This window comes from Myripristis murdjan, chromosome 15, assembly GCF_902150065.1.
Source record: "Myripristis murdjan chromosome 15, fMyrMur1.1, whole genome shotgun sequence".
NCBI lineage: Eukaryota > Metazoa > Chordata > Actinopteri > Holocentriformes > Holocentridae > Myripristis > Myripristis murdjan.
This window is the reverse complement of record NC_043994.1, coordinates 24,464,375-24,487,091: the sequence shown is the minus strand read 5'-3', so window position 1 is coordinate 24,487,091 and position 22,717 is coordinate 24,464,375. Positions and strand designations below refer to the sequence as shown.

The following is a 22,717-nucleotide window of genomic DNA, read 5'->3' as shown; positions in this document are numbered from 1 at the left end:
TCTGCTGTAGAAAAACATGCTCGATGCTGTTAGCTGCCGAGATGATAAGACAACGGCCATAAATACGCACCAGTCCAAACCACAGAGTTAATGACGGACCAAACGGCTATCTTTTGTTTAGTTTTATGGCTGACAGCACAACTGTTGACAGACGAGGTGACGGTTGGAGGAGCTTGACCTCGGCTTAGTGCAGCAGCCACAGGACCAGATATCAGAAAACACAGCTATACCTCTTTTGCCCTGGCTATTGCCTGATTTAAAGGAACACAGAATGCAAAAAGAGATACTTTCCCAATTATCCCCAGTGTAGTCTATCCATCCAGATTCCAGTTTCTGTGTGATTTGGTGAGGTTTCCAGTCATACACGGTCATATACAGTGGCTTACACTGTGTCTCTCCATCCCCAAGGAGCGTGAATTGGAGGCAGATAGACACAGTTTGCTTTTGGAGTAGGGTGGCTATTTGTGTCATTATTTCTGGGAGGAGCTGTTGCTGTTAAGATTTTCATATGTAAACCTTTGACTGAGCTCCACAAAACGAATGCTCACCCATTGTATGATGGTGAGTCAGGAAAGATCGCAGCAGACTGGAAACTTCACCAAATCAAATAGAAACAATCTGGATGGATAAAATCTACAAGAGCAAAGAGGTAAAACGTGTGTGTTTTGTATATTGGGTGGACTGTTCCTTTAAATGTGTTTCTCAGAATGTTCTCGGACTGTTTTTGACACATTTAAGTGTGACTCTGTGTTGAAGCTGCGTCCGCATTGACAAGTAATATGCTTGATTTATTAGTGAAGCAGGTGAAAGGATTCTTTTATCTGAGTTCCACACAGATCAAAATGCAGCGAGAGCACACAGAGGCTGTTTGAAGCGGTGCGCATGCCAGAGGTTATATTTCAAGAGACACAGCAGAGCTTGTTTGATAGAGGCTATGTTCTCCACGGCCCATGTGCACCTGCGGCGCTGACTGGGCATTAGAGAAAGTGGGCATCTCCCACGCTGCAGTCAGGCCCGGGCAGGCCGGGGGGGAAAGAAGAGACGGGCAGGGCATGCATCTGCTCCCTGCTGTCTGACCCCCTTTTTTATCTCCTCTGCTGATTGTTCTTCTGCTGTTGGGTCACCTCAGGTCTGGGTGCTCCGAGATGTAAACAAAAACCTTCTAATCGCCTTTCTCTCCCTCAGTAGCTGCCTGTGTTCAGTCCGTCTCTCCTTACATGCACACACACACAGGCACACTTTTCTCCCTGTTTTCTCTCACCATTCTCTCCGCCTCCTCGGCTGCTCTCTTGCCCATTGTTGGTATCGGTGTCAGCTCACTGTTTGAGTATGGGTTTATGCCAGGTGAAGTGAATTATGTCCAAATGGTCTGCGTGGTGTTGACAAAACACAAACCACAAAACACTCACTGGATGAGTTTTAGCGAAGAAAGATAGAGAGCACTCAAATACATGAAGAGAGGGAGAGAGAGAGGAGAGGGTAATGAGAAGGAGGGGAGTGGGTGGGATAGAGAGGCAGCAGTGGGCCTTGGTGGATCAGTTTGACTCACCTCCCTTCTATCTGGTTAGCAGCAATCACAACCCTACTTCCTCTCCAGTGGATGAATTAATTCTGCGCCTAATAAATGACTCAACCTCACTTAACCCAAACTAATGCCACGCTTCTGTGCTTGTTAAATTCATAAATTTCCATCCATGTGAGTATTTTCTGAGGATAACTAGGCTGGATGTGGTTTGCTGTTCATTGCTACATGACAGGCTCGATAAGGCAGCTGGCTGGAACTCATTTCATTGGTTTCCTTACCTCCCACTGAGGGTGTGACCCTCCATTCACAATGGCCATTAAAATCTCAGCATTACTCCCTGCAGGCAGTATTGGCACATCGGGGTGTTCGGTTGGTGGTCTGACTACAATAAGAGGGGGGTGGGGTTGGATGATTGGGTTTTTACCGGTTGAGTTATAGCCAGGAAGAGGTAGGCTGGCTATTAATGGCAGGGCTTTAGCATCAGTGCTAATTTGAGTATCAGCTAGTGGGAGATCCCTCCCTGTTGAGGGGTTGAATTGTGGGACCAGTAGATGAAAGAAGATGAAGGAGAATGGCGCATTTGGTTTTCTTTGGTACATACCTCCATAGTTAGACACACACACACACACACACTCTAACACCCTTTTACAAATGCCCTTTTTGGTTATGAAGGGACTTTGGGAAGATGGAGTGCCTGGTTTCCCAGGCCCCAATAATGAACTCTCAAGGATAAGATCGCCCAATTAATTGGCTCTGTGGTTTAATTGCGTGAATCTCTTTGAGCAAGGTTTGGCAAAACTCCCATTCTGCCATCATGCATTCCTCCCTCTCCACCACTTTCACTTCTGTGCTTAACCTCTCATTTTCCTTTGCAATAACCCAGTTAAGGTAAAGAATTGCTCCACTGGAGCAGAAACACAAGTGTTTTTGTTAAATTGAAGATGCCTGTGTCTGGTTGCAGTCATACACCCCTACATACACCCCTCCTTCTCTGACTGCAAGTGTTAGGAATTTAATATCTGTCCTGCCCAAAACCATCATATACACCCCTCCCATTCCCACCTCAAGGTTACAACAGCTGCTCACAAAAGAGGATTGAAAACAGAGCTCCCATGTTGTTTTTAATCACAAGTCCTAGCAGAGTGAAATACTAACAGTGTGTGCAGTTAAAATTTGATCAAATGTAAGTGTAAAGTGATAAAGAATTTGATTCTTTGTTTTTTGAGTTTATTGTAGAATCAAATGGTGGGTAGCGAAGGGTAAACAATGTGCCTCCAGGTTTGTTTGCTTTCCGCTTGGCTGTTTTCCTTCCTCTATCTGTTAATGAGCAGCACTGTGTGACACATCCAAATCTCTGACTGGCTGAGGAAACGCAACACAACACAGCAGAAATTGAGTAACAGGGACCCAAAATAACTAGGTTGCTACTGCACTGAAAAGAACTTGTACATTTGATGTAGTAACAGACATGATTTTGTTTGAAATGCTATCTGTAAGTCACAAGTCAGTTTATTTATATAGCACATTTAAATACATCAGACAAATAAAAACCTGATGATGTGATGAAATCCATGAGCTGGAAAATTGGAGTAATCATCTTGGCCTCTAACCTATATTAGACCCTAATTTAGTTTGGCTGAAGGAGGAGAAGATGACTGCAACAAGGCTTGGCCTCAGTTGTGGAGGTCGACGCTCCTCAGGGACGAGGCCATCTACTACTTCCTGCTTGCCTAACACAGAGCAGCATTAATATGGGTCAATTACACAAGGCTTTATTAAAGATAATTGACCATAATCACAGGTCTGTGTTCACCCCTGGGCTCAGAGTTGCCCAGCAGGCTGGTGGGGGCTAAACAAACAGGCTTGAATTTGACCTAAGGTGCAGTAGGCTTGACATTACGAAAGCCACCTTCTTTTCATACGTAACGTGAAAATTAAAGAATGGAGAGCAAAACCTCCAGTTTAATTTTGTCATTTCACAGCTTTACATTTTTACTTTCACTTTTGCAACCTTGCCAGTGGCTTCAAATGTGTGTAGTGCATTCACAGTGCATATTGGTGCAGCAGCAATCATTCACACCCTAATTTACCCTTAGTTTTGGGTGCATAGGTGTACCTCCAAATTATACCAAGATAGTCATTAATCATGCACAATGAGCAGAGAGGGTACTCAATAGCCCTGGCGGAAAAATAAAGCTAAATTGTTTTTGATGGTTACACGTATTTAAATTATGATATTTTGAGACATTTGCAACACTGACGTCTCAGTGAGTTCCTGCAGCCTTGGTGCCCGAGCTGCTAAACCCTGGCAACATCATCCCATTCAGTTTTTGCAGCACAACTAAGCTATTTTGAAGGGTGGCCTTAAATCTGGAGAGTTGTCACTGTGATAAGTTTAGCTTTCAGGCTGTCACTGCTATAAGTCACAGGCCTCGTTGCCAACAAATCAGGCGAGTAAGACATGGTGCAGTCCTTCCAAGAACATGTAAAGGGCACGATGACAATCCCTTCTTCTTGGGAATGTTTTCCTGATTTCTTGAATTGCTGCCAGCTCTTAGTGGATTAGTCTTTCTGATGTTGTGCACAAACTGCTTGCAACTCGAGTAGGGTTGCAGTGTTTGTGGGTGCAGTGCTGTTTTGTGGAGCGCGCTTGCATCATGACTTAATTTGCATGAATTTCCTTTGGAAGAATTTCCACCTTTTTCACTGTTAGCATGAGCAAATGAGGGGCAAAGTGTTGCACAGTTTTCCCATATAACACCATTTACTGAATCAGAAACTATTAACTGCAGGTATGGATGATAATCATTTGTTGAACTCAGGGACCTGTAACCGAAATCCAGCAAAAAGACAGTCCTCAGCTTTGTTTGGTGGGACTTTCCCTCCATTATCTCAGTGACAATTGTGGTTGTTGGAGTGACTAATGGAAATTCAGCGAGTCTAGTGAGCCTGTCAGTGGGCTGAGATCATGCTGTCTGCCCTGTGGTGGTGAACCAGCCTATCAGTGATAAGGGAGCATTAATCTCAGGAAGGTGGACAGCACATCTTCTCCTCTTTGACAGCATATTAATATCTGCTGGACCTTTAATCAGGCCACAATGTCAGAGGATTATTTTAAGACCTGGCAGAACCTTTGGGCCGCTCCTCTCTGGATGAACCAAGATGAAAGCCAGACCATCCGACATGCAGAGACAGAAAATGAGTTCATTACTGTAATTAGGCCTCTCTCTTACTTTTCCATCTTTCCTCCTGTATCCCATCCCCCTGTGCACTAAGGCCTCGCGTCTTAAACACCCATAATGGCTATGCATTACTCCAGTAATAAAGGGCTGCTAGCAAAGCAGACCGCCCACCCTCCATCTGCCACCTCCCTTATACATACAGCCACAAAGGGAAGAACAGAAAACGGCCTCCTTCAGGTCAGAGAGAAGATTCTGCTGACCAAGTAGCCTGTTGTGCTCTTCATTAAGGGGGGGTGGCTGTAGAGAGAGACATAGTGCAACTGTGTTCATTAATCACTGTCACTGTGTGAAAGTAGCCAACAGAATGAAGGCAGGGGGACCACAGACCACCATGTTCATTGGTTTATCCTGGCCTGTCCCGTTGTGAAATAAGGGGCAACTCACCCCTCTCTGACCCTCTGCAGCGGCACTAACAAGGAGTGGGTAGACAGTATGAACATAAACAGAGATTAGTCTCCTCCTCCTCACTCCTTTTTTAGACTCTATGAATTCACTATCTGGGAGGAGAAACTGGAAGCAAGACAAGGGGAGCTGCAAGGCAATCAGGCACTTGGATCTGTATGAAAAGCCTCTTAAAACATGGATACTTCTGAACCCTCTGCTTCCCCTTCTTAGAAGTGACGCCACACTGTAATTTCTGTAGGTTATGTCAGCATATTGCTATAATTGTCTGCGTAGAGAGCATTACGGCCCTCCAGCTAATGTTGGTGTTCAGCATGTGCTACTGTGAGAAGGCATGTTTTTGTTGTCATGCATGGGCAATATATCAGTTGCTCTTTTCTTTCTGTTTTGTTAAGGAGGTTTCATTTGGACAAGCCTCTATCAGTGTGCCGTTAATGATAAGGTTATTTGCACAGGTGGCGCATTTTGCTGGCACTGCATTTAGGTCTCGCTGTCATTCTGGGTGTGAAAAGACAGGGTTTAGCCATGGCTTGACACATGGGTGTCAGTCAGCAGGCTCCTACTGTCCCCTCTGCTCCCTGACATGCCTGGGAAAGAGATGTGAGTTGGATTATGTTTTATTAGAGAAGCCAGGGAATAAATGCCTAGCAGCAGGACTCGAAAACCGGAGTCATCATGGGCACAGGAAAACCATTTCTGAGTCACTCTACAGAGATTTCTTGTAAAGGTTGAGGTCTGGCAGCAGGATATTTCACATTGTGTTATCTGGTGGATGCTTTATGTTTTACGCAGTGAGATTCAGTGGAAGGCCCTGCTTGGTCAAGTGAAAATTCAGGACCCCTACTGTTTTTCCACTGTTTTGTCCTGTCATAAATTAGGATTGCTCTTAGCAGACCTGAAAGGTTCCTTTTTCTTAATTATAATAACCGGAGTTTTCCATTTTTGAAAGCATAATCAGATTTACACTCGCTTTATATGACTCATCTGCTACATAAATGTTAATATGACTGTGTATGAATAAGGTCCCCATCCAGCTCTTAGAAATAGACTTTGCCTCAGCTGTAAAACCCTACCCCAAGTAAGGATTCAGGCTTGTATTTAGAAACCTTTAAAACAACAACAAATCATGTGGATTCAAAATGTCAAAAAAATATGATGAGTTCACTATAATACAGCAGTCGGAGCTTTTCACTTCAGTCAGCTTGGAGAAGAAAACTGTCTCCCACGAAATGAATATTGAATGCAGATAATGCCAACGCCATGTCGTACGGCTCAAGTGGCATAACAGATGTCACTATTCTCAAATTCTCAATTTCAACCCTATAACTGAAACCATCGTTTTGGCCTTTTCAGACACAGAGGTCCTCTGTATTGAAATTGAGCGGCTTCGATATTCCTCATTACTCTGCAGCCAGGCAGATACTCCATTATTCATCATTTGCACATCATAACAGACAACTAGATAGGGTCTCCCAGAGCAATATTGCCATTGCTACATTATGCATTTGCTTGACACAACACTAACTTGTGTTGTCCCGTCTAAGCCAGGTGTTAAATACCATGATACAGACAGTTTGCTCTTGTGAACATGAAGCCATCTTCATAACCAGACCATTCAGCAGTGTGAGACGAAGAATCTGAAGACCTTGTATCGTTTCCTGTGGTCTCTCAGTGAAGGAGAAAGGGGGGAAAAGCCAGAGGACTGGGGGATAGTTTGCCAGTAGACCTAATTGAGATGGTATTATTATCATTCTATTCCTACACATTTAGGTCACACATGCTATACCGTCCTTGACCTGTATTTGGCCCAGGCAGAATACTATATTATTGCGCTGTTTCAGATTTGCCCCTTGTGTTTTTGGTCTAGTCTGGCCTGTTGCTAATCTTGATGTGGCCCACATTTTCATCCCAACATTGTTTATCCTCCTCCTTAACAGTAAATGACGGAGAAATGTAAACATAGTGCGCAGTTGTCTGGAAACGGAGGCCATCATGCTGAGCACTGGCGGACAGAGCTGAAGCAATGCCTGGGAGGCCGGCCCAAGCCCACGCTCTCCTCAACTTATCATGTTTACAATGAAGTCTTACCAAGAGAATGCCGTTAACAGGAATTATGATCTTCGCTGAAGTAAAAAACTGTAGCAATTCAGTGTCCTATTCTCTGTGACTTCGAGGGTTTCCTTGTTAACTCGTGAGGTTTTCTCATGAGTGGAGTACCAGGAGAGATGAGGAACACCACCGGCCCTGACGAACAAGAGAAAGCCATTTAGGTCAGTGTAAGAAGGCGCTCTGGCTCCACTTCGGCATGGTGTAGTGTAATCGTCCATGAAGAAGTGTGACAGTGGTTGAGGAGATCCTTGCAATGAGTTAACACCTCACGAGCCCCCACTGGGGAGGGCGGGGTTGTGAGGGCTCGTGACCGGCACCAGGCTAGTGAGGATGTAGGAATATGTATTTTTTTATTAAGGCCATGGCAACAGTAAGCTGGGTACATTTGAAAACACATTTTTTGTGCTGTTCCATCTAAACTAACATCCACACTGAAACACCCCAAAATGCTTAAAGTCCACTATAGAGGATGTGGAAGCCTAAGCACATGGCCTGCACATCCTTGATACCATACTGCAGCCTGGATCACACTACAACACCATGCCGGGTTTTTCACATTTACACACTTTGGAGAGCGTTGTGAAAAGGTTTCAACTGCACTCGCCTTAGTACGGGGATACAGTACTGCAAACATGTCCTTGTTGCATTCATTGCCAGTGTACAATCGTCTACTATTCTTTGTTGGTGTACACTGTGGTCCTTTTATATTATCCATGTCAGACCATTTTTCACAGTTGAACTAGGCTATGACCAATTTGTTGCTTTTTTAACAAAAGTCCACAGATGGCAGATCTGTAGGGACATTACTTATGGATAAAAATGGAAACCATGTGAGTTTGCTGCCTGTGTGTGTTTGACATCTGAGATTCCCAAGAGGGAACGAGGCTGCTTTTCAAGGGCAAGCCCACCAGTGTTTTCTCTCACCCTCCCGATGTCCTCAGCGCTTCAGGTTAATGAATGTAGCTGCTGATTTCAGCCTTTTGTCACGAGGAGCTGGCTGTTGTTATTTGCATTCCCCAGTTGAACAAGGGAGAAGGAGGGGGAGCTTGTAAAGTTTGTCTCCTGTGAAACGACTGTTATGGCATGGACTGCAAATTCACATTTCATTGGATTTTTGTGATTTATTACTAATTGCCTTGTTGTGCAGCTAAAGAATGCAGCTGCTTTTTGTCATTGCACAACTGTAGCAGGGGCAGGAGGGAGTTTTTTTTTCTATTTCAATTTGTTATAGCTGGTTTATCTCGTCAGGTGCCTTGTTAATTTTCTTCCTAATCAACTAGGGCAGATAAAAATAAGCAGGCAAACTGGAATTTTAGTTGAATATGCATAAACTATCCCCCCTGTATAATTTGCGGGCTTGATGATGCTACAAGCAGTTGGATCAGATATTGGTACATCTGAACACTTAGCTGAACATCTGCCTCTTGTTGCTGTAACTTGCTTCACCGCCATCTGTTAGGCGCTGGCTGGAAGCACCAACAAAGATATACATCTATCTCATTATAAAACTATAATGGCACCAACTCCTCTCAAATATACTAATTAGCTGTATTTGATGCCATGCTCTAGATATTTCTAAAACTAATACAGTGTTGCATACCCCTTAGTGGGAGTTTATTAGAAGATAACAGAGTCCAGATAATTTAGGTCAGCAAGACGCTCATTTTTACAGCTGAACTCAATGTGCCATGTTTCAGGGTCATTTTAGAGAATAAAACCGCTACTGTTTTACCTATAAAAACTATTCAAACCCACAAGCTTGTACTAACATTTTCTTCTGTTTTTTTGTTTTTGACTTGCAGATTAAACTCTTCTGCCTGTCATTCTGAATTAGTGGCACACTGTGAAGGAGGAACGCACTCCGCTGTGCCTCAACGTGCCCCAGACACTTTTCCTTGACATCCAAATGCTGTGAGTCTATCGCCGCGCCAGCCGCCTTCTGCGAGTTGTGACCATGGTTGGTTCATTGACTCAGGAAAGAGGCCTCTCCCCTGCACACCAATGAGCAAATCACATGATGTAATGAAGAGGGGTCCTGAGTGTCTACTCTACCAAGAGTCTGCCAACAGGATATGAGTATTTTGAGCCCTGTGACAGACAACAAGTTAAACCTTGTGGGAATTGTGGGAGGCCCGGAAGACTATCAAAGAGCCATGCAGTCAGAGGAGCTGTTCAGCAGGAAACTGAAAGCCCTGAATGGGAGCATGGGACCGCCAGCCTCCAGCACACAGGGGAAACCTGAGGGCGGAGGAAAAACAAATGGCACGCCAGCCATGCCTAAAATGGGCGTCAGGGCTAGGGTGACAGAATGGCCACCGAGGAAAGATGGATGGGATGGGCGGCCTTCACCAAACTATCAGAGTGTAATACCAGCGTTTCAGAACGGCCAGCAGGACCAAACAGCGGAAATACTGGAGCATGGCGAACTGGTGCCATTGGATGCAGACTACTCTGACAATAAATACACACTGAGTGACCTCCTCACCCACTCCCCGCTGAAGGGTCTCCACCCGATCCGTCAGCGCAGCAACAGTGATGTCACCATAAGTGACATCGACTCCGAGGACATCATGGACCAGAACGCTGTCAACCCAAACACGGGGGCCTCGCTGCACCGGGAGTATGGCAGCACGTCCTCTATTGACCGTCAGGGCCTGAGCGGGGAAGGGTTTTTCACCATGCTCAGGGGCTACCGGGTGGACACCCTGGACCACCGCAGCGTGCCTCCGCTGGGTTTCCCCGAGCTGCTGCGCTATGACACTTCCCTCTCCCCCAGCCTGCAGACAGCAGCGCAGATTGCCAGGGGTGAGATAGTCCACATTGCGGGTTACGACTACATAGACAGCTCTCTCCTCTATAGCCGGGAGAGGGAGAAGTCCTTTATGAGGCGTCTGAAGTCGGACTCGTCTGAAACGTCCCTATTCAGGAAACTACGGACCATAAAGAGCGAGAGTGATGCCCTGCGGCTCTCTATGGAAGAGGACCGCCGACCACTCAGCTTCCAAAAGTGCTTTGCTCACTACGATGTCCAGAGCGTTCTCTTCAACATCAGTGAGGCAGTGGCCAACAGAGCTAACCTGAGCCAGAGGAAGAACACCACTACTGGGGCTTCAGCTGCCTCGGCTGGAGCCGGGGCCGGTTCTGGAGCGGGGCCCGGAGGCGGAGGCATAGCTGTGTCCGGGCCTGGTGTTGGGGCAGATGGAGGAGTAGCAGGATGTAGCAGTGGAAATACCTCTGTGTTCGACTCTCCGCTGGGCAGCAGGGAGGACCTGAACCCCAAGGAGAACCTGGATGCCGATGAGGGAGATGGGAAGAGCAACAGCTTGGTGTTGAGCTGCCCGCACTTCCGCAATGAGATTGGTGGCGAGGGCGAGAGGAGGATCTCCCTCTCCAGAGCCAACAGTGCCAACTACAGCGGTGGAGGAGAGAGCTGCTCCTTTGAATCCTCCCTGAGTTCCCACTGCACCAATGCAGGAGTCTCTGTATTGGAGGTGCCTCGAGAAAACCAGCCTATCCACAGGGAGAAGGTCAAACGCTACATCATTGAGCATATCGACCTGGGAGCATACTACTACCACAAGTACTTCTATGGGAGAGGTAAGTCACTTTGATGGGAAATGTGTCTTGTTTTATTTCAAGTTTAAATAAATGATGTATTGGTGACACAGGAGAATATGACAAATTGTTGAGAATGACAATAGTTTCCAGGCGACTTCATTTCCGTGAGACAAGACTATAAAAAAATGCTGTGTGAGGGTGAGTTTGTCCAAAATGGAACAGCCTCCGCACATAGGGTCAGATATCTTGACGGCCCAGTTATTTTTGTACGGCCAGATGATACAAGGGCCAGAACAATAGCAGGCTTGTGCTGGGTGTGAGGGTGTGTATTTCACTTCCTCGGGAGAGGAGCGGTCATGTTCTCCTTGTGATATTGCCCTCAACCCTGTGGAGAAGCTGCGATTAGTCATGTGAGAAGAGAGAGGTGAGCTAGAGGGTGCGTTGCAGCTGTTACCCAAGGGGGCTGGAGGGGTGTGAGCACTCCTCACATGAAACTATGGGGTCAGCAAAACCACGCCGAGGTCCCAACGCTCCTCATTAAAACACCTAGGTGACTGAGTCTGGAAATACCACCCCAAGCTCAGCCCATCACCGCATTATACGTGTCTGTTTTTCCTGCTGTCTGTGTGTCTCTGGGTTTGCCCCACTCAGCATATTGGATTACCCATTTTTAAGCCCCCCCCCCCAAAAAAAACAGCTGCTTCACCTTTCACATGAAGAGATGCCTGAACATCTCTACAATGCTACTCTGTTATTTTTAAATATACTTCCGTGTGCCTGTGTGTGTAAATTCACTTGTGGCTTGATGTCTCCAGTCAAGGAGAATGAGACAATTACAGATCTCTTTTGCTTGTATTAGACAATGCTAGTGAGCTTATTATGTTGAGACATAATCATATACCGTGAAATGTTGCCTTATTTGCTATTCATCCCAAAATAAAACCCATTTTTCCCCTAAAAAATATAACAACTGCCTTTTTCAGCATGCTCTCTGCTGTCTGTGATGTTTCATTTCATTACATATTTAATCTCTTTTGTAATGCAGACCAATGTATAATTGAAATGCTGCATGTTGTTGTCCCTTTTCATTCATGTCGAAACTTTTTAGACTTTGCTTTTTTTTTTCTCTCAGTAGACATGGATTTAGCCCTTGACCTTTTCTGATGTGGGTGTTTTATTGAAGAGACAACTCTGTCATCACCTCCACTGTATTACACACTCTCACACACACACACACACGCGCGCACACACAAATATGACTGTGTGTCACCACTTCAGGGCAAGCTTTTATCACCCTGGGCTGAACATTGATCCCATTGATTACCTAAAGCGCTTTTTTCCCGCCGCAATGAGACTGGGTGTTCCTAGGCTACCCTGATGGATACAATGCAGCATCCGCGCCCACCAGCCACTCCTTGTCATATACAGGTCATGCTCACATATGAATGTGGGTTGACACAGTGATATAGAGGTTGATGTTAGTCATCCCTCATTGCATTGACCTTTTACAAACAATCTCAGCAGCACAGAGACACACACAGCGCTCTTTTCCCTTTTAAAGATTTCAAAGACATTTCTGCAGTGGATATTGGCAGAGAAGAACAGAGAGAGGCTTCGTTCGACGTGACGGTCAATTAAAACAAATGTCGCCCATTTGGCAACATTTGGCAAATTGTCCTCCTGACCAAGTGATAGGTAGTGGTGACATGTCCTAGAAATTTGCTGACAAAAGGCATTCCTCTTCAGTCTACGCTGTCTGCCCTCACAGTGCCATCGGTATTAGGATTCCTAGAGGCCCCTACGCACAGACAGCCCTCCTACCACCATTTGACCTTATGCCTCACAGAGCATTTCCCCCCCCCCATCCCGTGTCCCTGACAAGCCTTGCATTCCTTAAATAGTATGCTCATATTCCCTTCCTACAGTTCATCTATTATTCATGCTCATATGCTCTCTGCCCTCAAATTGACGTCACATTGATAAGAATCAGTGTATATTTACAAGGTAGATGCAGTGTCCAACCTTGTGGTGAAATCTCGTGCTTTGAGAGTGCTGCTGCTCTGAGTCTGCAGAGAGGTTTTTCTTTTGTTGTCTGCTGAATCTTTCTCCGTGGCTTCAGCCTGGATTAGGAAGTGTTTGCTCAAAGCACTGCTCTGTGTGTGCAGAGCCCTGCTCCTGTCCATGTACAGCCACCCGCCCCCTCCCCTTGAATTGTTGGCAGAAAAAGGAGAAAACATGGGAGACATCGACATCACATGACTTTTATGATAATGATGTTGTGGAAATGTTCAGATTAACACCCCTGAATATCTATTGCTAGTATTGAGTATTTAAAATTCATAAGACAGAATTATATATGTTTATTGAGTGTTTTATTAAGGCAGTGCATAACTAAAATCAAATAGTGCTTTCATGTTGACACAGAAATTAGCATTCATGCATAAAAATGTCACAAATCCAGGGCTCTAAATGGCATAAGGCTCTTTTTGATCTTGACAAGCTAATGTTAAAAAGATGATCTTTTATGATATTGTTGCCATAACAAAGAAAATGGGGTTAAATCAGGCTCAGAGGGGGACTTCAAATCTCCAGTGGACTCCCGCTGCTGTCTGTAATCAGGGATTTGCTGACTCTGCCACAGCAAAAGCTTGCAAACCGTGTCAAACCATAAGCATTTTTGCATGACTCCATCCATAATTATAGAAAATCAATAACTATACATATTTCATGAGGTGGCAACACGATTTGTGCACATCAGAGGCATTTTTTTAATGAAGACATATACAAGACGACAGATTCTCATCCTATTAGATGTGTACTGATTTTACTTTTCACAGCTTCAGAAGATATTTTTAAACTGGAGCTTTTTTTTTCCCAACTCTGCGGAGTTAACAATGTCAGACGTTTTGTTGAAGAACATTCATTAATGTGATCCTTGATGTGTGTAATTCTGGCCTGTCTTGCCCCACCTCCAGAGCATCAAAACTATTTCGGGGTAGATGACAATCTGGGTCCTGTGGCAGTCAGCATCCGCAGGGAGAGGCTGGATGATGGAAAAGAGAAAGATGGGATGCAGTACAACTACCGGGTCACCTTCAGAACAAGTCAGGTAACTACAACACACCATTGTGCACTTATGGCGCTCTGCATCGAGTATTGCATGTTTAAAAACCAAAAAAAAAAAAAAAAAACACTTTTTAGTGGGAAAATGTGTGATTTCTGGGATTTTTCGGATTATTTTAAGGTCAGACGAGAAGCCAGAAAAAACTTTTACAAGGATATTTCTCATTTCTCATATTTCTGTTATTTTCAGGTTTAGGTCACTCAATACAGAGCTCAGTCAAGCAATGCAAGCGTGTCGAAAAGCCTCAGTACCTCTGGAAACAACAAGTGGAGACTCCCTCTATCCTCTCCATTTCTAAATCTTCCCTAATGTGGCCAGTGATTTTGTGCCAGCTGTGACTCAGTTAGTCAGTCATGCAAACACTGGTGCAGTCCATCAGAGAGTCAGTGTGATTGCATTCACAAACAAGGCACACACACACACACATGCACGGACATGCGCATACAAAGAAATAATTCACCCACAAATACAATGGGAGTAAAGCAGACAGTCTCAGCACACAACTGCACGGTCCCTGGTGGTACAGAAAGCTCTTATTGATTGATGCTGGGTGGTCTCATCCCCTGAATAATTCAGGTGCAACAGATGCATCAGGCAGAGAAATGTCACTGATATCAAATGCCATTCTCAGTTTGAAGCACCACTCCCCAGATAAAACAATGTATCTGGGTCATGCTAGCCCTGCAAGTAGCACACAGACAATGTTTTAACTCCCCAATCACTAGAAAGACTCTTTGCATGTGCCTTACCTCTGTCTCTCTCTCTCTCTGTGTCTCTCTCTCTCTCCCACCCCCCTCTTTCCTTTCCTCCTTTTACACTGTTAAGTAATCTGCTTTTCAGAATGCCCGTCTGCCAGACTGCCATTAACTGCTTGCATCCATGTTCATAGGCTTCGCAGATGGACTACAAAATGGGATTTATTTGTGTAAATGTGTCTGCAATGTGCTAAACCACACCCGGGAGCTACAGATTGGGTGTTGAGGCTGTTTGGGTCAACTTTTACTGGCACTTTAATGGTCTGAACAGTAAAACACCACTTAACATCTAGCGTTCAGTTAGCCCGTCTCAATTATTTAGCAAGCAAGTTCCTAATATTGCCCACTGGAGCTGGTAATGGAGCCACTGGCCTAAATAAAATGGCATAACATGACTGCGTTATACAGCCGCCAACATATCAACCTTGTCCTCAGTTTCCAGTATTTTTTTTTTCTTACTAAAAGATTTGAATCAATCAGCATAGCTTAATTAGCCAAGTCATAAGTGCATAGACATCATCTGACATCAGAGATGTCAAAGATATGGTGTGCGGGCCAAATATGGCCCATGACCACATCTCATCTGGCCCCCAAGATCAAATATTTTTTGATTGAAATATTTGCATCCAGTTATCAACTATGTGTAATAAGCAAAACAATAGGTTCCTATGATAACATGATCAATTAATTATTAATGATGAATTATGATAAATGCAGGAAGCAGAGTCGTCTGGAAGTGTAGGAAAAATCAGCAGGCTAGTTGCTGCACTGGCTGTTGATGCATTATGCATATTTGTAGTATTTCTCTCTTCTGCTTTGTGTAATTCTACATTATATGTTAACTTCATATGCCAGCATATACAACATGCTATTTCTCATTGACTGGTAGGCTGCAATTTGATTAATTCAAAATACTAAACCAGAAAGTAGCCTCAAATATCCATGTGTTGACTTCCAGGCATATTGACCATGCACCATTGCACAAGACACAACAGGACGTTATGTACAGCACAAGCCATACAAAAGATATTAAATGTTATTAATGGAGTATATTCTCACTCTTTCTGTCCTATCAGCTGACCACGCTGCGTGGGGCAATCCTGGAAGACGCCGTTCCTTCCACAGCAAGGCATGGGACGGCCCGCGGACTGCCGCTGAAGGAGGTGCTTGAGTATGTGATGCCTGAGCTCAATATTCAGTGCCTCAGGCTGGCCATCAACTCACCCAAGGTCCCCGAGCAGCTCCTCAAGCTGGACGAACAGGGGGTGAGTGCTTAAAGAAGTCCTTGTGATAAAAATCCCTTAATTTTGCAAGCGCACAGTCACAGGCGTCCAGTGTTGGCCGCTGAGCTGTGCCAGAGTAATTGGGTTTGAGTGCCTTTAAAAAAAACTCAACATTAACTGTTAAAGAAGGAAAGAGTGGGAAGAGAGGCTTCATTCACTCTCCCCACCCAAATTTTCCAGTTCTCTAACTTTTAAGCCATTTTAAGTGTCTATATTGTGGATTATATTACAGATTAAGGAATGAGGCAGTTTCTGATTTTGTGTTTTTATCTATTTAGAGGCAACTGCGCCTCCTATAAAATGAAACTGCTGTGAGACTGAGCTCAAATAGCAGGGACCTTTGGGCTATCTGCCATAACCTGTCAACGCTAGTTAAGACACCCACTGGTTCCCAGGCGGAGGCAAAAGACAACCAATATCACACTTAAATAGAATCGATATAAACCCCAGAGTCATGGTGGCCTGCATTGATTTCTTTGTCATGGTTTTTTTTCTGCTGGGAGGATACTCACGTACAGACTGAAGTAATACACTTTTGACAACTTATTTCATCTGAGAGTGGGTGATTTGGTATTCTGCCTGGACGGCAGAAAATGTCATCTTGCATTATCTCTGTTTGAGTGAAATGGCTATTAGCGATATGGGCCTTCTATATTCGCAGGTATGGAAGAAAGGGGATTCATTTTGTGATCTTAAGGCCTTCAATTTGTCTTCTAATGAAACAGCAAGATGGGAAAGGAAGTGGGTGGGGGGCTAGCTTCTGATGTAGTGCTTGTCTAACTATAGAGAATTGCCTGCTTATTAGCGTAATTGCATTCGTTAGCATGAGCCCATCCTTCCAGTTGACAAGGGACAGGCTCTCATAATGGAAAGTGTCAACCATGTCCCTCATGTAGTCTGAAATTTTGTGTGACACACACACACACACACACTCACACACACACACAAACAAGAGTACTGTAGTGTACTCTGTTGAGCAAGTTCATGGCAATTAAGTGGATGAAAGACTTTCCATCTCAAAAATATCCCAAAGCCAATCATCTTCATCAATCAAATTTATAAGTGCCTGAGGAGGCCGTTCCTGCCAGATCCCAGGCAGCCGATATCGCATGTGGGAGTTAGTTCATAACACCCTGCCGTGTTAACAACTTTCCCCATGCCTTTGGTATGAGAGACCGTCTGCAGATAAACAAGCGGATATAAAGAGGAAGCCGAAATATCAGAGAGACAAATGACCGAACAGAAGTGATCTTAGAAACCTGCTCTGAAACTACTTTGAGAGGAGAGCCCAGACTGAGCAGGGCTTGAAAATCGTCCAACTGGCACTCCTCCTCACAGACCTCAAAACCAAAAGCCCAGTCGAGGCCAGTTTTATATTTGGACATCAGTATTTTTGTACGCTTCTGTTTTAATCATTAATGTGATGCTTGCTGTGCAAATGTTTAATATGTCAAGCACACTACAATCTACTTTTTGGCCGGACTGGACTTTCAACATGCCTCTAATGTGTTTATGTGGAGGAAGCCGAGATAGGAGCAGACAGGAAGAATTGCAGCTCAGATCTTGTGAAGAGCTGACAGAATGAAAGTGCTCTGGCAGGCCTGTTTTGTATGAGTGTGTAATTCTTTTCTTCCACCCATACAAAGCCTTATCTGAGGAATTTTCTGTGTATGCACCCCGCCGAAGACACGCTAGTCCTCTGTTGTGAGTGAACGTGAGTGTGCGTGTGTGTGTGTGAAGAGGTTTCTCCACGTCCTGTGAGGAGAAAAGGACACCCAGTGAGTGAGTGTCCTTGAGCAAGGCAGTTTTCACTCTATCCTTCCTAATCACTGTCCTCATGATCCACTCTGCAAAAAAACAAAAAAAATATATTCCTGGAAGCAGGGACTGCGCTGTAACGGCTGTAAGAAGAGAACATGACATGTGGATGTATTTTAGATCACGGTGAAATGACTGCGTACAGATGGACTGGGAAAAACATTAGGCAGCTAATCAGATTTTTTAAAAAGTGTTTTTATGACTGATAGAAATCACAATGATAACTTTGATGCCAAATGTATATCTGTTGTTCCGAGCGAGACTGTTTAAAATCTCAAAAATGACAGAATGATTGTCACATGAATAGCGACCCCTTTTTACCAGATAAGTATTCTGAGTTAAAGCTGTCATATTCGGCTGTCAGAGTTTTAGTTTTTTTGCTTCTTTATGATGATGATGAGATCAGTCAAAAAGGGAAACGATCAAGATTAGCGCGCCTCTGTTCCACAGGTTTAGGAGATTAATCCCGACCACCTATTGAGGCTGTTATTGCACAGCCAAACATCAGCCCTCCGGAAAGTAAATCAATTTCCTGTCATGGTCTTGGAACATAAGGATTAACTTGGTGCCATTATGCACAAAATCTGTACTTGTTAGCAAACGCCCCACATCTACATTTCCCGTCTATTTTGATGCCCAGTTATCTGCCTTTTTTCGATGTTTAAATTAAAGTGAAGGTATTGTAATACATGTTTGTGTCAAGGTCACAGTAGTAGCCAGTGTTTTTGGGAGCCATATTTTGGCCTGAGGGCTTGTTCTGTGTGGGACACTGCGGTGCAGACAGATGTCACAGCAATGTTGTGTAACACGCTTGGCTCTCGCGCTACTGCTGGTATCCCTCAGGTGTGTCTCCGAGATCTCCAGAGGGACTGTTGTCCCCGTTTCTCTCTCCCCCTCATTAAGTTTCTCTCCAGCTCTGTTCTCCACTCCAGTTTTTTTGTCAAGGAGGAGGGCTAACAGGTTTCAGCATCCCCCAGCACTGGACAGAAGAGGAAAAATAAAGGCCGGACAGGGAGCTGAGACATATTTATAGAGAAGAAAGTGATCTACAGGAAAAAGAACATTTTAGATCCATTTAAAAGGGCATTTCCCTCCCCTGTTAAAAGCCACCAAAAAGCACATATGCACAGTATATCTGCCCTTGGATGTATCTGCAGCCTGCACATATTGGGCAGTGACAAATTTGCTGTCAAGGGCAATACGATTGCCCTTGCGATTGGCCACTCTGTTAAGAGGAGCACGAGGTTAAGTAAGCCCATATAATGCAGGGCGGAAAAGAAGACCACATCACAGCACATCATACCATTTCCAATGGGCTTGATGGTATAATAGCTTTCAGTCACCGCAGGAGCTTTAGTGCCGAGCAGTCTGCCTGATAGAGGAAGTCACCATGACAACAGTGTCAGGAGCAAACTAGGAACTGATAACCTGCACGGGAGGAAAAGACGATTCTAATTTGTTCCAATATATAGTCCATTTCCTGGGTTTCACACCCGTAAAACCTTTTTGTCTTGCCACACTGACCCTGTGTCAGGTTTCTGTCCTCAGTTGATAAAATGGGGCAACAGGTGCTGAAAGCGTGACTTTTTTTTCCTACTTTTTTGACCCTTCTCCTCGGCTGGCATCGGGGAGCTGTAAACCATAAAAGATTCATGACTCCATGGTTCGGCGGGAGGAGAAGGCTTTTACCGTGCAAGGGGAATCGCTGCCCCTCTGATGTTTTATTTCTGCCTGACTCCCCATGAGACACCTTCATATTGAATCAGTTTTTTTTTTTTTTTTTTTTTTGGATGATAGTAATACTGCTGATTATAAATTAGTTATCCATCTTATTGAGGCATGCAGCCTTTGCCCAGTCTCTGTCTTCAGACCAACACTGATTTGAATCAAATTTGTATTTTTTGGTGCTGTGTTTGGAAGTTCACTGTCTGCTGAACTGTTAGCCGTATTTCCCTGCTGCTAAACTAACACTGGAACTCAATGACAAATTAAAAGTATTGTTTACAGTAGTCTCATTGGAAAGGATTAAAACGCCATTGATAGCAGCTTATAGAGCATTCTGCTGTAAATCACAGTGATCCTGCTATATGTCTGTAATTCACTCCCTCGTTTCTCCACAGCTGCTCCTCAATAGCAGCTATGAGCTTGGCTTGATTTATGCTCTACTCAGCGCGTAGAGAGTTCACAGCCTGGCCCTACAAAAGGGGATTTCAGCTCGCTAGCAGAGGGGTTATGAACACCCTCACATTAGCTGTGACAGGATGGAAAGTGGGCACTCATCTGCTGAAAATTTCTGATGTGTGTCTGAGTGCACTGTGTGAGACATGCACGCTCATGTCCTGTCTTTGTGGCTGTGCCTGATTCTAGCTGAGCTTCCAGCACAAGGTGGGAGTGCTGTACTGCAAAGCCGGCCAGAGCACGGAAGAGGAGATGTACAACAACGAGAGCGCTGGCCCGGCCCTGGAAGAGTTCTTGGACCTGCTGGGACAGAGGGTTCGCCTCAAAGGCTTCACCAAGTACAGAGCGCAGCTGGACAACAAGAGTAAGATAACACACTTCACACAGGCCAAGTGACTCCTAACGCTATGAGATACTGCTCTATTTCATATTGCTTTTTTTTTAGTGGCCTTAAAGGTTCAGATAAAGATATTTTCCCACTTACCCCTCGGGCAGTCTATCCATCCAGATAGTTTCTGTGCGATTTAGAGACTTTTAAAGTGTAATGCAGTCTTCTCTGTGTCAGTGCAATGGGGCTAGATGGGTTTTCTTGGAGATCAAACCATCAAAAATTTACATGTGAAAAACTCAACAGCAACAGATCTTTCCAAAAGCAGTGATATGGATACCCCAAAATCCACATGCCATGGGGATAAAGAGTTTCGTGTGGAAATATTTCCTGCATAAGAACAAAACTATTTGCATATTGCAATTGATAGACTGCACCAGGGGTACAAGGGGAAAATGTTTTTGTATGTTTTATTAAAGTGTTCCCTTAAGGTTTTGTAAGCCTGGATCCTTGATCGTTACCATGAACATCATTCTTTTGATTTATGTACCATTGCATCATCCACTTATAGAGCATAATGTCTGCTCGTCATGAGGGTTGAGACCTTGATTGCCCCTGTTTCTGTGTTACAGCGGACTCCACCGGCACCCACTCTCTCTACACCACCTATAAAGACTACGAGCTGATGTTTCATGTGTCCACTCTGCTTCCCTACACCCCCAACAACAGACAGCAGGTCAGTAAATCTCACTCACTGTCCCCTCTAGCTGACCACATCTTCGCTTTAGTGCACAGTGAGCCATTGCCTGTCGGTGGTAATAAGTCCCCCAGCAGCTTCCCTTTAGGAAATCTTCAATCCCGGCTCCTGCCAATCTCCCCCAGAGCCTCATTTCAACACAGTAATGACCTATCAGTGGAAACCATGAGCATTGCCATGGTAACGGTACCCCATAGTAGGATTTTAATCAGTGTGTCCCCAGGGGCTGGACACTGGCATGGTATTAGGCAGGTCTCTGTGTCTGTCTATGCTAACAAGTGGGATTAATTGGATCCAGTGGCGAGTTTGGCGAGTGGAGACCCGATAAGCCCTGATTACAGAGGTTCACCATCTTAGGCTCCGCACTGCTGGGATGGACATACTTTCTAAAACATTTGGGTGCAGCCCTGCAGAGGCATTACCAGTGGATACAGTGAGGGATTGTGTACAGGGAATGGGACAGCATCCCTAGCCAAACTCTGTGGATGCCTAATCTGTCCCTTGTATCTAAAGGCTTCTGATTGGCAGGATTAGGGGCTTCTCTGTCTCTTTTCCTTTTCCCTGCTCCGGTCGTATTTAATTGAGTGGGATTGCCATTTAATCCCTAGTGGTAATCTTCCAGCTGGCTCAAGCAAAGCTCACCCTGGCCACCCCGTCATCCTCTGTTATTCACCGCAGTACCCTTTAATCCTGTTTGTTTACAGGTCCCTCTTGCCCCTTTGCACCTCTCCACAGAAACCTGGGAAGGAGGTTAACTACCTGCACAACCCAACAATACAAACTGTAGAGTCTAAATTGAGTTTTGGGGGAATTTATCTCAATCAGTCAAAAGCCTTTTCTCCTGGTTTGTGACATACGGGAAGTGATATCAGGATCACAGCTTGGAGCTGGATGGTCGTAAGTGATTACGCCCACAAAGTTCACTGCTTCACTGATCTCTAAATGGCTTGCGGGTATTGATGCCAGTGACAGTTCATTTCAGTTTGATGGCTGTTTCGAGATTGAAATCTTACTATTTAATTCTACTGGACAATTTAATTTCCTCTAGTGTCACACTCCTAATGCTTTCAAGCAGGGAGGAATAAACCGTGCTGGGAGCCTGAAAGTCCTTCAGATTTTTTTTTAAAAAAACTTTTTGTGTGTAGCTGCACACTCAAGAGTTTGGTGCAAAACAGGCTTAAAAGACACTAAAGACAAATGAGTCATATGTCCATGGAAAGCTCTATCTAATGCTAAAAAAAAAACAAAAAAACTTTGTAACCATGAAGGGAAAATCTAAAAGTTTCAAGTGAAAAAAAACTTTTTGTGTGTAGCTGCACACTCAAGGGTTTGGTGCAAAACAGGCTTAAAAGACACTGTAAGACAAATGAGTCATATATGTCCATGGAAAGCTCTATCTAATGCTAAAAAAAAAAACAAAAAAAAAAACAACTTTGTAACCATGAAGGGAAAATCTAAAAGTTTCAAGCCTCCAAGAGATACGGCACAAATAGGACATAACTGCATCTAATAGCTTTGCGTTTCTGAATCTTAATCTCTGTAAAATTATGAATGAGAACAAGTGTTAAATTCCAGTGTTGTGTTTTCAATTAAAAAAATGCAATCATTCTTTGAAAAGGAAAAGGTCACGTACGTCCT

At 44.4% G+C, this 22,717-nt stretch overlaps 1 protein-coding gene across 6 annotated transcripts in view; it reads left to right on the top strand.

The window, feature by feature from the left end:
• LOC115372823 (signal-induced proliferation-associated 1-like protein 2) overlaps positions 1 to 22,717 on the top strand; it is an 84,494-nt gene that overhangs the window by 23,117 nt on the left and 38,660 nt on the right. For all 6 annotated transcript variants that reach the window (XM_030070970.1, XM_030070966.1, XM_030070968.1 and 3 more), the window contains exons 2-6: positions 9,081 to 10,875; positions 13,812 to 13,945; positions 15,792 to 15,980; positions 20,184 to 20,358; positions 20,955 to 21,058. In XM_030070970.1, the coding sequence (XP_029926830.1) occupies positions 9,351 to 10,875; positions 13,812 to 13,945; positions 15,792 to 15,980; positions 20,184 to 20,358; positions 20,955 to 21,058 (2,127 nt within the window). In that variant the 5' untranslated portion in view covers positions 9,081 to 9,350. The remainder of the gene's footprint in view (positions 1 to 9,080; positions 10,876 to 13,811; positions 13,946 to 15,791; positions 15,981 to 20,183; positions 20,359 to 20,954; positions 21,059 to 22,717) is intronic.